Source organism: Galeopterus variegatus, unplaced genomic scaffold (genome assembly GCF_000696425.1).
Source record: "Galeopterus variegatus unplaced genomic scaffold, G_variegatus-3.0.2 Scaffold274, whole genome shotgun sequence".
NCBI classification, from domain to species: domain Eukaryota; kingdom Metazoa; phylum Chordata; class Mammalia; order Dermoptera; family Cynocephalidae; genus Galeopterus; species Galeopterus variegatus.
This window is the reverse complement of record NW_007726385.1, coordinates 570,824-587,235: the sequence shown is the minus strand read 5'-3', so window position 1 is coordinate 587,235 and position 16,412 is coordinate 570,824. Positions and strand designations below refer to the sequence as shown.

Genomic DNA, 16,412 nt, shown 5'->3' with positions numbered 1-16,412 from the left:
TTTTTTATTTTTTTGGTGGTTGGCCAGTACAGGGATCCAAACCTGTGACCTTGGTGTTATAAGGCTGTGTTCTAACCAACTGAGTTAACCAGCCAGCCCTGGTTTTTTTTTTTTATTTAAAAAAAAAGAATTTTTTTTTATTTTTTTGGTGGTTGGCCAGTACAGGGATCCAAACCTGTGACCTTGGTGTTATAAGGCTGTGTTCTAACCAACTGAGTTAACCAGCCAGCCCTGGTTTTTTTTTTTTATTAAAAAAAAAAGAATTTTATTTATTTTTTTATTTTATTTTATTATTATTTTTTTTTGTCTTTTGTCTTTTTCCGTGTCCGGCAACGGATCGCAACCCTCAGTGTTGCCCCTGTACCGGACCGGGGACCGGCAACGGGATCGCAACCCTCGGCGTTGCTCCCGCACCTCGCTCAGCCAGTGAGCAGGAACCGGTCTGCATGTGGGATCCGAACCCTCGGGCGGGAGTGCCGCCGCGCTTCCCAAGCGGCGCACTATCCAGTGCGCCACCGGGCCGGCCCAGAATTTTATTTTTTTAAAAAAAGGAAAAAAGAAATGTGTGTGCTATGTCTGGCTGTGAGCCGGCCCTTGGTGTGGGCTGGCTGGATGTGAAATAAGAGCTCTCTGGCCCAGTCTGCTCCCGCTCCCTCCCTGGTCCCTCCTTGGGTCTTGGGGCACTGAGGAGGAAGGATGGGAGGGGGAGCGAATGGGGGCTGTATGTGAATTTTAAGGGACACCCCCATCACTGACTCTGCAGGGGCAGTTACACATCTCTTCCTGACAGAGCCCCAGAGTGGAGGAGCAGGAAGGGGCAAGGCAGGGCAAGGCAGGGCCAGGCCCACTGGCTCGGACATGGCGCTGGTGAACTCTGGGGCAGCTTGAACTTCGCAGCAGCTGCTGTTGCTGTTTGTAAACTCCCTTGGAGAGGCCAGGCTGGGCAGATAATAGTGTTGCTAGGAGATGTGCTTCACAGGACGGCAGACTTCCTGCGAAGACCTTTACCCAGGCTGGGAGGCAGGTCGGGACAGGCAGGGCCTGAACAAAGAGGCTTCTGGAGTGGGGGTGCCCACCAGCCATCTGCTGCCGCTCCCTGGCTGTGCTCCCCCACTTATTCCATGCGCCACAGTCTTCAGGGCCCAGCCAACATTACCACACTTGCCCCTCGACCACACAGGAGAGGCCCCCAACAGCCTTTTGCTTCTGAAGGAACCAGGTGGGCAGAAGCTGCTCCCATGCGAGGCTGGCAGCTAAATGGAAAAGGATTCTCAGCCCCGCCCCTCCCCAATCCCAGCCTTTATGGCTCCCCAGAAACCCAAAGGCTTCCCTGGGGACAATGCTGCTTCCAGGAACATCAGACACTAGAGCCCCAGTTAAACTCTGAGAGGGCCCCTACCCGGCCTCAGTATCCTCACCTGGAAGAGCAGGATGGGAACACCAGCTTGGGAGGAGGGCGCCTGGGAATTCAATGAGACCCCACTTGGAAGAATGCAAGGCACACAGCAGGCATTTAATAAGGTTCCTTATTCGTTCAAAAACTATGGAGTAAACACTTCCCATGTGCCTACCTGTCTAGGCATAGGCTACCTGCCTGATCCTGCTCTTTCATGGCTAACAGTCTACTCAGGAATACACAAAGTGAACAAGGTAACCACAAACCATGGTCCAGCAGTAGAGGACAAGGACAGGGTGCTGGGAGCAATGGCGGCAGGGAAGGGCTCCCTGAGGAGGCGGCACTGGAGAACAGACTAAAGGATGAAAAGAAAGCTGGCCATGCAGAGCGGGGGAAGAGCTTTCCAGACAAGTGAGGAATGGCACATGCCAAGTCCCCAAGGCTGGGAAGTGCCTGCTGTGCTCTGGCAGAAAGGAGGCCAATGTGGCTGCAGTGGAGGGCGAGGGGTAGGCGCCAAAGGCTGGGGGCGGCACAATGGACTCCTATTAGGTGCCTCCATTTCCTGTGCCCTGCAAGTCCTCAGAGACGCACAAGGTTCAAAGTGGGGCAGGAAGAGAGGCTCCAGCTGCTTGGGGACTGAGCATGCTGTACCCCAGCATCCATGGGGCCCAGGCCCAGGGGTAAAGCCCTCCAGGTGAGAGAAGCCGACAACTGCTGGGCATGGCCATGTCTGGTCACTTTACCCAAAACCAGCAGTGCAGGCATAGGGAGGAGACAGGAAACCACACAGCAGTGAGAAGAGGGTGGGCATCAGAGTGGGGATCTTGAGTTCAAGGACCCCCAGCCCACCCCTACTGGCCTGTTCGAGGCCTGTGACCTGTCTTAGGGCCTCTGGCCTCTCTTTCCTCATGGAGATTTTTCTAACCTGAAATTTCAAGCTCATCCAATTTTTGTGCATTAACAGTAGCAAAGAAAATCTAAACTCCTCTGTGTGGCCTGCAGGGCTGCACATGTCCCTGTCCTCCCCTCTCGGTGCAATCCCCTCTCCAGCTGCTGACCTCTCCTCCAGCCCAGGCCAGCACCCAACACAGCTCCCCCACAACCTCTCTCCCCGTGATAGCAGCTTCCTCGTCTCCTTGTGGTGACTGTTTAGGGGCCACAGGCTCCCAGAGGGGAGGGAGGGTGAGAGCTGGCTTTTCCTCTTTGCATCCCAGAGCCCAGCCCATGGGTGGAGCTCAGTACAGGAGCGGGTGATGTTTCTACTCCACACACAGAACTGAGGCCCTTGAAAGGAAGCACATCCCCTTCCTGGGTGGCACAATAGAGCACCTCACAGGGCAAAGCCCTTAGAATTAACACATGAGGACAGAGGTCCAGCCCTGCTTCGTCAGATAAATCCCTACCCATCTGCACGTGGGGTTACCTGGGCTTTCTGTCTGCAAATGGACCACTCACTTGCTGCCCACCCCTCAATCCAAGATGCCAGGACTGGGAAATGAGACCCAGGTGGAGGGTCTCTGCTTCTAGGTACCTACAAGGTGAGACTCTGGCTACACCTGTCATTACCTGTCAATGTGGGACAGAAGCCCTGAAGTGGGTAAAGAAGCGAGGGGTGGGTCAAGACCAGTCCTTGTGAGGCTCAGAGGTCCTACAGAGAGGAGCTCGGCGAGAGGGGCTTCTGGTCCCAGACACCTGGCAGGAGGGTGGGCGTGTGGCTCCCTCGGTCCCCGTTGGCCCCCAACTCCACAGCCCTCCCTGTGCCCACCCTGAGCTCACCCTCGTAGCAGTCGCGGATGGTGCCGAAGTACACGTAGTACTGGTCGTTGGTGAAGAAGAGCAGGCTGAGCCAGGAGTCGAAGGCGTAGATGGGCACGATGAAGAGGATGCGCACAATGTAGCGCTGCTCGTTGGGGCGGCTGTAGCAGCGCAGGTGCATGTAGATCTGCAGACAGAGCGTGGGGTCAGCGGGAGCCCGCCGTCCCCACTCTTCCTCTGCTCCACATGAGAGCGTGTTTTGACTCTAGCTTTGCCACTTATCGCTCTATGACCTGATGCGAGTTACTCACCCTGAGTGGGGTCAGCGGGAGCCCGCCGTCCCCACTCTTCCTCTGCTCCACATGAGAGCATGTTTTGACTCTAGCTTTGCCACTTATCGCTCTATGACCTGATGCGAGTTACTCACCCTGAGCCCGAGTCCTCCTCTGTAAAATGCTGGTGGTAAAACTCCCATCATGGGCTGTTTTGAGAACCACACCAAAGGGGACACACAACCCTTGCAGAGTGAACGTAGGTGCCCAAAGGCCAGCCTTGCAGATACAGGTGACTGTGAGACCACACCTGAGACCACAGGGTTGTCAAGGGCAAAGACAGGGAATCCACAATTTTAACAAGCTCCCTAGGGATTCTCATGCAGCTTGGACCTTCAATCAGTGTGGATGTCCTGTTCCCTCTCTGCCTTCCTAAAAGCCTGGCCTCTGGGGTTTACAGCAGCAGCACTGAGCTAAACCACAGCTGTCTGGTCACCCTGCCCTGTCCCTCAGCTTATGGTGTTGAGGGCGGAAAGGATGGGGCATCACTTCTATGGAATGTGACGTGCTTCCTGGATGAGTGGCCACAGCAACATCCTCACACTGTGCCTCATTCTCCCATCTGTTAACCAGAGGCAGCACCTCCGCTTCCCAGGGAAGTTAGGAGAATGAAATGCAACTTAGAAAGCAGGGGAAAAATTAAAAGCTACACAGAAATGCCAAGAATTGCTCTAGCCATGGTCCTCAGTCCCAGCAGCCCCCAAGTGTCTCGTCCCAGTTCTTATGACATCACACTTGGCCCAGCTGCTCCCTGGGTTGGGGAGGAAAAGAACAAAATATTCCCCGTCTGCTATGAGCCAACTGCCTTGGAGGTAAATGGGTCCTAAAAGGGATGGGGACCCAGGGCAGCTGGCGAGGGGCTGACTGGGAAATTCGAACAGACTCACACCTCTTCACTGGGCAACCTTCAAACCTCCTCCTCAGGCCACCAAGGCCTGTCCCAGCCAGATCAGTCTCCTCTGGGGCCACAAGTATAGGGGATGAAAAGACTTGACTTCTAGCCCAGCTCTGCCACCAACTTACACGTGACCAGGCTAGTCCCTCTCAGGCTCTAATTTTCTCATCTGCAAAGAAGTCCCTGCCATCCGCCTGCTCCCACCATTCCTAGGCTCCCTACAGCTCAGGCTGGACATGATACTAGTTCTGGCCAATGGAATGTGAGCAGAAGTGACAGGTGTCATCTCTGGATTGAGGCGGTTAAGTATCCATAGTGCTTTCCCCAGCTCCCACCCCCAGTTGTCATATGCATGATGCTCTCAAGTTGCAAGATGCTGGAGCCACTAGACAGAATCTGACCCGCAATGGCCTGAGCAGGGATGCAAGCAAGAAATCAGCTTCTAGTGGGCGAAGTCTCTGAGAATTTGGGGTTGATTTCTTATCGCAGCCTAATACTTTGTTGGACTGGAAAGTCCTCAGAACTTTTTAGAGGGTCCCCTATGGGTCTGAGTACCTGGTGGCAAGTGATGAGCAGGGCCGTCCACACAAAGAAGCCGGAGATGGCTTGAGCAGCAGTTGTCATCAGGAACACAGGCTGCTCCATGGCAGTGGGGCTGCCCTCAGGGATCGTGGAGACACTGGGCGAAGCTGCTGTGGTCGTGGGCAACGCTGGATCTGGGGCCAGCGCAGCCCCTCTCACTGTCATGGTGCCTGACAGCAGGAGACCCCCTGAGAGAAACCCTTGGAGTAGGAGATGAGCTAGCCTAAAGAGAAGAAATCACACCATTAGCCTCCTCCCAGGGGAGAGGCAGTACTGGAAAGAATCTTCCAAGTCTCCACGTCCACCCTCTGACCACATCTCACCCCAACCCCAGCTGTGACACTGGCCCCAGCCACCACTGTCTCTCCCCTGGATGGATGGAACAGGTTCCTGACCAGTTTCTCTGCTTCTGCCCTTGTCCTGGTTGTCCGATCCCCACACAGATCCACCCTCTGACCACATCTCACCCCAACCCCAGCTGTGACACTGGCCCCAGCCACCACTGTCTCTCCCCTGGATGGATGCAACAGGTTCCTGACCAGTTTCTCTGCTTCTGCCCTTGTCCTGGTTGTCCGATCCCCACACAGCAGTCTTATGAGCCTTCTAAGACCTTAGCCAGACAGGATAAAAGCTGATGGGACCTCCAGTACTCTCTGATGTCATCTCAGCTCCTACAATTCCCATCTTGATCACTCACTCCAGTCACACTGGCCTCTTTGCTGATCCTGGAATGTACCAAGCCTGCTCCCGCCACAGGGCCTTTTTCCACTGGCTGTGTGCCCAGCCATGTAGCTCACTCCCACATATCCTTTAGGTCTCTACCTCAACTGCCCATTCCTCGCCCAAGCACTCCTGACCCCTTTGCTTTGTTTTTCTCTGGAGCACTCATGATACCTGACTCCCTCTGACTAACTACATTTACTCATATATTGGTTAACCTGCACCCAAGCCCCTATCAGAAGGCAAAGCCCCTGAGGATAAGACTCTATTCTGTTCACTACTGCATCGGCAGCACTTGGAACAGTGGTGGGGACACACAGGCATTCAGAGGTACCTGCTAGATACGGACATCTTCACACTCCAATCTAGCAATGGCACTTGATTGCTAAGGTCGTCTCCTCAAAGGGTTTGCATTTCCTTTGCCATCTCTCCCCAATTCCCCTAATGGCTGACACCCATTCCTCACCATCCAACTGTGTTATTTTGGAGACTTTAAGGCTCTTCCCCAATTTGTGCTCCTTCAAACCGCTTATCCTTTTTAACTGGGTGCATGTACCGCCCTTCCTAAGAGCCTGCCCCACATGCCTTCTCCGTCAAACGCTTCCATCCAGTTCCTGCACCCTTAGCGCTCTGTCATCTGCTCACGCTTATCCTCCCACCTCCTCTTTGGAGCAAAACCCCATTTCTGTTTCTGAATCCTCAGCACTGAGCCCAGCGCCCAAGCCATTTATAATGCTTAACTTTATTACCTGTTGATTTTCACCCCTTATTTCAAAAAGAATTTGAGGTACCTCACAGAGAAGCAAAGAACAACATAATGAGTTGAGGAAACTGGCATAAAGGGACATATGGGGGGGCAGGGGGTAAGGCTGGGGTGTAGGACTCAGGAAGGCATTTCTGTGGAAGAAATGCATTTCTAGGAAAGTAACTTGGGTCTCAGGTGGGCTATCGTGCCAGCCTGGAGCTTCCTAGTGGTGACTTCAGTATCCCTGGGAACAAATAAATGATTTCATGTTGAAAAGTAACCCAGACACCACCCAAAGGGCAGCCGTTGTTAGGGTTCTCCTTGGAAGTTTACAAACAGGGGCCTATGCCCAGCTGGAGCTGGAAGCGCTGTGAAAGGGCAAAGCCATTCCACCATGGTCACCTGGGATGTGCTCTCGGGAGGTGCTACGGTCTGAATGTTTGTCCCCCAAAATTCAGATGCTGAAACCTAATCCCCAGTGTGATGGTGTTAGGAGGTGGGGTCTTTGGAAGGTGACTAGGTCATGAGGGTGGAGCCCTCATGAATGGAATTAGTGACTTTATAAAAGAAGCCTGAGAGAGCTGCTGTGCCCCTGCCACCATGTGAGGATGCAGCAAGGAGGTGCAATAAACCAGGAAGCAGCCCTCACCAGACACTGAATCTGCCCACGCCTTGATCTTGGATTTCCCAGCCTCTAGAACTGTGAGAAATGAACCATTATGGTATTTTATTACAGCAGCTCAAAAGGACTAAGACAGGAGGGCTGGCCGCTCCCACTACCCACAGGCACACAAGCCCCACAGTGTGCAAGCCCCATGAGGTCCCTTTCAGTCAGAACTGTGAGAAATGAACCATTATGGTATTTTATTACAGCAGCTCAAAAGGACTAAGACAGGAGGGCTGGCCACTCCCACTACCCACAGGCACACAAGCCCCACAGTGTGCAAGCCCCATGAGGTCCCTTTCAGTGCTATTCCCCGTTGACAGGCTAGTCAACACCACACGGCAGATGACACAGAAGAATAACTGCCCAAATCACAAATGCAACCTGAGCTGATGAAACGAGGAAACAGTTTTAAAAGATGCGAAGTGCCAAGCATGACACTGGAAAGAGCCTGGCCAGCTCCATCACCAACAGGCCCTGTGTCCTGGCGCATGTTCCCTGGGCCCCAGAGGGCCTCTGCTGCTGACTGAAAAATGGCCAAATCTGAAACCCTAACCATCTCGGCCTGAACCCCAAGGTCAGCCCAGATGACTCTCACAGTCCAAGTCTGCAAGCTGCGATTCAAGCCAGAATATACTGACACCAATGGGTGGGTTTCCCCCTGACCCTATGACCAAGAGGCTCCCCAATGTTGCCCCAGCTCCTCCCCAACATCTCCAGCATCTTCCGCCACCATCTAGGCCAAGTCAGCTCTTAGCTGTAAGTGTGTACCGTAGGGGAGAGAGCCCTATACATTTCTATTTTCCTACATATAAATGATCTCTAACACACAAACCATGAGGTAAATCTAGATTAAAAACTCCAAAATGGAGAAGACACCTATATAAAGAAACTCCAAAATGGAGGTGTCTATATAAAGACTGGTGGAAAGCTTTGAAAAAGAGACACAGTGACAAGCCTAATAATAACTCCTGTAAGTATGGTTGCAAAATGGAAAACCAGTGCCAGAAATATTTCTTAAAAAAGAAGATTTAGATTGTAAATCATCATCTTTGTCTATCATTCCAAATTAAATGAATAAACACAGGCCAGAGGAAGTACAAATACTCTTAAATCTCCACCTTCCAGTCGAGGGGCAGGGGTGTGTCACAGGCTGTTTTTTTTTTTAAATTAAAGGAGGTGTGAAAAAAATAAATAAATAAAGACAGTGCTGAAAAGCCCCCTGCATAGACTCCCTGCCAGAAGGGCACCCACTGCAGCCTGGCTCCTGCCCTGGCTGTGGGATCTGCGTAAGGCTCCAGGCCCAGCTTCTTCCTGGGGCTTTGCTCACTCACACTCAAGTGTCCCTGGTAACACAAGCAGCCCTCACCATCACAGGGCTCTCACATTCTGTATGTAGGCCATTTAGCTCACAAGAAGAAATTCACCCGAGAGGGTGGGTAACTTTTCCCCAAATCAGAGCCAGGACTCAAACCCAGGTCCTATAAACACGTTGTCCCCCCACCTCCCTCCAAGTGGGGGGATGTGGATGAGCTGCCCTCCCACTTGGGGCCTCGTAACAGGCCGGGGCCACGGCTGTCCTGCCACTGCCTCAGACTCCTCTGGCAGGAAGGGGTGAGAAGCCACACGGGCAGGGCGTGCTTCTGCAGGCAACCCACGCTGGCCATGTTTCTGCACTGGGGCCCTGGGATTTAAAACCACTTGCTTCACTCTCAGGTAGCCCTTGGGGTGTACAGACCATTTCCCCAAACCTTGCTTTATTGTTCTCTCACAGCAACTTTGAGGTGAATAACCTGGGATTTAAAACCACTTGCTTCACTCTCAGGTAGCCCTTGGGGTTTACAGACCATTTCCCCAAACCTTGCTTTATTGTTCTCTCACAGCAACTTTGAGGTGAATAACGTTATCCACATCTTAGAGTTGAGGGAAACGATGTAGAACTTGGTTTTACAGCCTCCCCGGGTGACACCAAATGGTGAGGGTTTTCATAATTCTCCCCCCAAAACACTTAGAGCAATACTCTGACTCACAGACACATGGTCCCTGATGCCCAAGAGAGACAGGGCTGGGTGCCTCCCTGAAGCGGGCGCACCGAGGCTCTCGGACGTACTCAGTCAGGATCTGCTGTGCACATCGCCAGGCCTGCGAGCTGTTAGGTGTGTACTGGGGCGAGGGGATGGAGACAGGGGTCTGACCCTTCCACACTCAGTACAGACACCCACTGGGGAGAAGCTCTTGCCTGCCCAGGTCCTATGAACAAGCGGGGAGCTGGCCTGGCACAGCTCCTCTGCTCCCCTGGGGAAGGGCTCCATGTCTCCCCATTTTCAATACAGTCCACACATCCCTGAGGGGGTGATAAACAGGCTGAGGCTCAGAATTCCAGTTGCTCTGGGAGGTCCCCATTATTTTCTTAACTGACCCAATGTTAAACCTCTGCCCTGAGGGGACATGCTGGAACCATCTTTCTAACAAACATGTCCTGAGGCCTCTGGAAGACCCAGCCTCAGCCCTGAGGAGCTCTTGGCTCCTCCACATGCCTGTGCTATGCAACGCGGTGACCTGGAGGCTTCATTCTGTTGCACTGCTGGGAGGTGAGTGCCCAGAACTACAGGAGCCCAGAGGAAGCAACAAATGGTTTGGCCAAGGCCAAGAGGGCCAGGAAAGGCGTCCAAGTGGTAGGGACTTTTGGGCAGAGTCCTCTAATAACATAATCAAGCTTCACCTCTGAAGTCCCTGAGCAGGATTCCCACCAGATGCAACCACCTACAAGTTGGGGCAAATGACTTCTCTCAGAGCCTCAGTTTCTTCTTCTACAATATTTCAGTGTAAAGTACATAATTAACAAGGGAAAGTTCTGGTTTACAGAGTTCCTTTAATAAATGGAGGCGGAGTAATAGAATTTTGCAACTCCTAATAAAAAGAATGATGTAGATATGGACGATAAAACCACTAGGTGAAAGGCTGATGGGGAACTTGGTAATGGAAGAATCAGGCGGCACCCTCTGGACCCACAGTCAAAATCAATGTCACTGAGATGGGCAGCAGATGTCTCCAGCCTGCTGACAAGATGCACGGGAAGCACACAGTACCACCTACGGAAGACTCACAGCCAAAACATGAACTGGAATCTAAGCAAGCCTCTAGAAGTAACCACCAGTACCCAGGAAACACAGAGGGCGGCAGAACAGCCTAGGTGACCATGAGCAGCCGTTCTAGACTGTGGCATAGACTACAGGTCAGATGACCCTGATTATCCAGCAAAGTAACGGCTTAAAAACGAGTAGGTTGATGGGGCTGTTACAGAAAAAGAGTTGAGAAACCTAACTAAACACAACAATTGGACCTTGTTTGGGTCCTTGATGCTCTAACAAACCAATAATTAAAAGACATCTTTGAAATAGATAACACACAGGAATTCTTGTCAATTCTGTCAGGTGTGATAATGGCATTGTGTATATGTAAAAATAAAATTCCTTGTCAATGAAGGAAGAATAATCTTCCTAACAAATAGCAAACAATTGGACATCCAGAGGCAAAAAAAAGAAAAAAAGAAACTTAACCTAAACGCTTGTACCACATCCAAAAGCTAACTCAAAATGAATCACGGATTTATATGTACAGTGTAAAGCTATAAAACTTTTAGAAGACATAGGAAGAAATCTTTGAAACCTAGGGCTAAGCCAAGTTTCTTAGACTTGACACCAAAAGCATGATCCATAAAAGGAAAAAACTATAAATTGGATTTCAGGAAAAGTTAAAAATTTTGCACTGTGAAAGAGAATGAAAAGACAAGCCATGGAGTGGAAGAATATATTTGCAAGTCTCATCTGGTAAATGATTAGCATCTAGAACATATCGAGAATGTTCAAGAAGCTCAATGGTAGAAAACAAATAAACCCCATCAGAAAATGGGCAAAAGACATGAACAGACATTTCATTAAGGAACAGACACATGGCTAATAAGCCTATGAATAGATGTTCAACATCATTAGCTATCAGGGAAACACATATTAAAACCACAATAAGGGCCGGCCTGTGGCTCACTTGGGAGAGTGCGGTGCTGATAACACCAAGGCCACGGGTTCGGATCCTATATAGGGATGGCCGGTTAGCTCACTTGGTAGAGTGTGGTGCTGACAACACCAAGTCAAGGGTTAAGATCCCCTTACCGGTCATCTTTAAATAAATGAATGAATAAATAAAACCACAATAAGACACTACATACCTATAACATAAAAAATGAGTCTCACATACACAGCAGGTAGGAAGATAAAATGGTACTGCAACTGTGGAAAACAGATTGGTAGTTTCTTATTAAAACTCACACAATGGGCCGGCCCGTGGCTCACTCGGTAGAGTGTGGTGCTGATAACACCAAGTTCGGATCCTATATAGGGATGGCTGGTTAGCTCACTGGCTGAGCGTGGTGCTGACAACACCAAGTCAAGGGTTGAGATCCCCTTACCCGTCATCTTTAAAAAAAAAAAAAAAAAAAAAAAAACTCACACACACTTCCCATACAACCTAGTAATCACTCTTAGATATTTATCCTAGAGAAATGAAAACTTATGTTCATACAAAAGTCTGTATGCAAATATTCACAGCAGCTCTACTTATAATGGCCAAAATCTGGCAACAAGCCAAATGTCCTTCAACAGGTGAAAGGTTAAACAAACTGTGGTACATCCAGACCACAGAATACTATTCAGCAGTAAAAAAGAACCAACCGTTGACACCTGCAGCAACCTGGATGAATCTCAAGGACATTACATCTAGTAAAACTAGTCAGCCTCTGAACTTCACATACTGTATGATTCCATTCCTATGACATTCTCAAAATGACAAAACCACAAAGACAAACACAGATTAGTTTGGTAGAAGGGGTGTTTGCAAATATAGAGGGGTGGCAAGGGAGTTCCTTCCAGGTGATGAAACAGTTTGTATCTTGATAATGGCAGCAGTTACACGAATCTACACATGGTAAAATCACACAGAACCCCCCACCCACCCACAGACAAATACACACACACACACCCCCCTACACCCCACATGTAAAAACAGTGAAAATCAAACAAGGCCTGAAATCTAGTTAACAGCCTGCACTAACATCCGTTTCCCTGTGCTGATACTGTACTACAGCCAGGTGAGAAGGCACCACCAGTGGAAGCCGGGTGAAGAGTACACAGGGCCCTGGGTACCGCTTCCGCAACTTCCTGTGAGTCTACAATTATTTCAAAATACAAAGTACTTTCAGTCTTTATCAAGTAGAGGTGCCTACTGAAGTATTTAACCGTGAAAAATAACATCCACCTGAGATCTCCTCTTTAAGAAGGGGAGAGGGAAAGATGCAACAAGTCTGCACAATGTTGCTAACTGCTGGAGCTCATTACACTATTCACCAACAGAGAGTCATTACACTATCTGCTCTAATTTCATGTGGTTGAAATTTTCCATAATGAAAAGTCTTGGACAGCAGAACAGAATTTTTTACAAAATCTGTAATGAGATGGGGAGCGACTCAGGAAATGGTCTGTTATCAGGGATGGACTGGTTATCTCCTAGAAAAGCAATCAAAAAGTCAAACTTATTTTTTTGTGACCGGTAAGGGGATCGTAACCCTTGGCTTGGTGTCACCCGCACCACGCTCAGCCAGTGAGCGCACCGGCCATCCCCATATAGGATCTGAACCTGCGGCCTCGGCGCTCCCAGCACCGCTGCGCTCCTAGCGCCGCACTCTCCCAAGTGAGCCACGGGGTCGGCCCAAAAAGAGTCAAACTTAACAACGGAGTTTATACTTTTCTTTTACAAAAATTGTTCAAATTTGTCCATTTTTTTCCTGTGACAACTGGTTATTAGAAACATGCTTCCTAGTGATGTTTTCACAACACCTTTAAGCATGTTTACATGTCCCTTCACAGGAAAGGCATGTTATCACAATGAATGAGAAAGGAACTACTCTGTAAGAAACCTAGGCTGGGGCAGAGGGTTCAAAAAAACGCATATTTGAAATTGTTTCTACTGTCGTAGAATTTTGTTACCAAAAACATCACTAGGGCTGGCCTGTTAGCTCACTTGCTTACAGCATGGTGTTGGTAACACCAACGTCACGGGTTTGGATCCCCGTACCGGCCAGCTGCCAAAACACAAAAACAAAAACAACATGTCTCTGATTAAGCTAACAACAACAACAAAAAAAAAACCTCTTATATCTGAGCTCCTAAAAAACTATATAACAGAATTCTCTAGTCTGCTTAAAAATTTCCAAAGCATCTGAGTAGGTTTTGAACTCTTGTGTTAAGAACTTTAAAATAAATACCTTCCATTTAGTTTACAAATACATCTGATTGGCAACAGAGAGGATGGAAATATACTAGCCAAATTTTCAACAAATCCTTTGCACACCCAGTGGATGGGATGGAAAAATGAGCAACCTGATTTAAAAAGAAAGCCAAAGACGCATTTCCTCCATGTGCAGCTCGGTGTCCAGGGCAGGGATCTTTTTCAGGGAGAGCAGCCATTAAAACTGAGTATCTAAACCAACGGAATGTAGAGCCAGACCTTCCAACTGCTCTCTCACAGAGCATTAAAGCACACTTTCCAGAAATAACAAAGCATACGAAGCCATAAAATTTTCGTGCCATCAACAAAACAAAAATTTTCTAATTATTACATCTTTTGCTCGTCCTTTGGTTTCTGTTTTTGGAGTAAGTTTTATTATGTGCATAGTATAACAACAAGGTAATACGTGCATTATTTATAACTACATCAATATCCATATATTGGGGTGTTTTTGGAGTAAGTTTTATTATGTGCGTAGTATAACAACAAGGTAATACGTGCATTATTTATAACTACATCAATATCCATATATTGGGGTTGCATGCTCAGAAAGGTTTTTTTTGTTTGTTTTTAACTAATAGGGATGTGTGAATAAAGAAAGTTTGAACACCATTGTTGTGAACAATGGGCAAAGGGCAAAGGCTTCCAAACCAGGCTGTCAGGCTGCTCCCCTCTTCTCTGCAATCTCTGTGCCTCTCTGTCCTTATTCTTCCCCAGACACATTCCCCACACCCCTCAGTCTAAGGCTGCAGATCACAGAGAAAGCAACGTGAAGCACTTGCTCCTCCTCCTGGTGGCCCACCCGCCAGTGAGCACGGTCACTCCACACCTGTCTCCCATTCACATGCCACCCAGCAGGCTGTGAAGATGTCAGGCCATGCAGTCAGTGCTCCGTCCCAGGCTGTCTCAGGCTGAGTCAGGGAACTGAGCTGGAATCTCGGCACCATCACCTGAGCCGGGGAAGGTGACTGTGTACCTTGTGAAGAAGAGCACAGGTGCACTGTCCCGTAGACAAGGCCTTTGGGCCAAATGGGTTCAGGAAGTCAGGATTTTTCAGATCCTAGAAGGGATTATGGGGCTGTATATGGCATGACACGTCTGGAGGGGTCTGCACAGCACCCCAAAATCAGACTCATAGTATTTCCATAGAAAAATGTATGGCTAGTCACCCTAGGTGAGATATTTTTAAAGACCATAATTAGTCTCGCATCAATTCAGGTCAGATTTTTGCCACAAAATTAGTTTGCTGCAGACTTAGGAAGACCCTTTGGGATTTCTGAGCATTCTGGATTCCAGAACGGTGATGAAGGGACGTGAGCCTTGACTGTCCTCGAGAGCTGCAGAGAGGTAGATGCTTAAGAAAGCTGCTTCAAGTGTGGCTTATTTTACACTTATTTTCACACCGGATGGTATACCTCCTCCCAACCTGAACGCAGAACATGTCAGGAGCAGTTCTGGCTCCTGTGCAGGGAGCCTGGGCCCTTGGCTTCCCTTCCCAGCCTCCTGTCTGAGCGTATGCAACAAAAGGCCCTCAAAGCCCCTGCACATGTGAGCCCACGTTTCTGTGACCATGTGTCCTTTCCTGCACCCCAGTCCCCACGGACCCGCAACTCTTCACTCTTGACTCATTCTGAACATCATGGCCTTCCCCTAAGGGCAGCCTGCTCTGCAGCACTGAAAAGGTCAGCTCTTACAGCGTCCATGTCTCCCATGCCTTGGCACCCATCTCTAGGCCCAGCCATCTGATGCCAAGCACACAGCAGGGATTTCGAGAAGAGAATCGACTGAAGGATGGAATGCCTGCACACTGTGGGCAGTCTGTCACTCGGACCCTCCCCACCACTGACACATTCCAGAGTTCGCTGAAGGCCCTGGGTGTTTGGATGGAGAGAGGGAAGGGCCAGGTGAAGACAGAGGACAGGGGCTGAGTCACACCACGGTCTTGCAACGTGGAAAGGCCATACCAGGGAAGGAAAAAGGATCTGTTTTACGGACTCCATTAGGACACAATCCTATCCACCTGGTGGGGGCAGCAGGAAGGTGAAGTCTGCCAAGATAGAAATGTTTTGACCAGGGGGCCGGCCCGTGGCTCACTCGGGAGAGTGCGGTGCTGATAACACCAAGGCCACGGGTTCGGATCCCATGTAGGGATGGCCGGTTAGCTCACTGGGTGAGCGTGGTGCTGACAACACCAAGTCAAGGGTTAAGATCCCCTTACCGGTCACCTTTTTAAAAAAAAAAATGTTTTGACCAATCAGAACAATCTAGCAATGTTCTGGCTGCTTCTAGAATAAGGAAGCTCCCACTCAAACAGGGCTGGAACACTGACTGAGAAACCTCTGTTGGGTAGTTTACTTCTACCTGTCTTCTCCCCAACTAGACTAGACCTGGTCGTGAGAGGTCATGTCCTAGGTGCACATAGCACTCAATGTGCTTTGGCTGGATTAGGGAACAACCGAATGAATAAGTTTGCCCTTTGCAGTTCCTTCCAACTCTAAAACTCTGTGACACCCTCCGCCACCACCACCACTGTGCCAACCCTGTGGACTGGAACGTTCTCTTGTTCTCCCCACAGACCTTTACTGCCAGCCGCCTTAACATCTATCACCTTCTACAACCTATTAGTTTGTGCATGTTTGGTATGCCTTGGTACCTGCTCTTTTCTTTCATTGCATTTACCACAACTGTAACTATATTTGTTAACTTAACACCTGTCTTCCAGGAGGGCAGAGACCATGTCCACCTTGATGACCACCATGCCTCTGACCCAGGAGCTGGATGACAGTGGGTGCTAGAAAAGCATTTGCTGAATGACTGCTTTGGGGACAGAAGATACAGCATGTACAAAGGCATGAAGACAATGTGTTGACAGACACTGGGCCAAACGTCTGCTGAGAACAGGGTACCTATATGGGCTGCTGTGAACAGGCCTCACAGGGGGCAGTGTGGCCTGACTGGCAGACCACCTACGGCACGTTACAGTT

At 49.6% G+C, this 16,412-nt stretch overlaps 1 protein-coding gene across 3 annotated transcripts in view; it reads right to left on the bottom strand.

The window, feature by feature from the left end:
- The window catches only part of TMEM184B (transmembrane protein 184B), a 51,757-nt gene that overhangs the window by 21,593 nt on the left and 13,752 nt on the right, over positions 1 to 16,412 (bottom strand). For 2 of the 3 annotated variants that reach the window (XM_008566890.1, XM_008566891.1), the window contains exons 2-3: positions 4,934 to 5,183; positions 3,173 to 3,338 (exon numbers count right to left, since the gene is read on the bottom strand). In XM_008566890.1, coding sequence (XP_008565112.1) covers positions 3,173 to 3,338; positions 4,934 to 5,125 — 358 coding nt within the window. In that variant the 5' untranslated portion in view covers positions 5,126 to 5,183. Of the gene's footprint in view, positions 1 to 3,172; positions 3,339 to 4,933; positions 5,213 to 16,412 lie in introns of those variants that run through there. The other variant, XM_008566892.1, reaches the window with a different exon arrangement.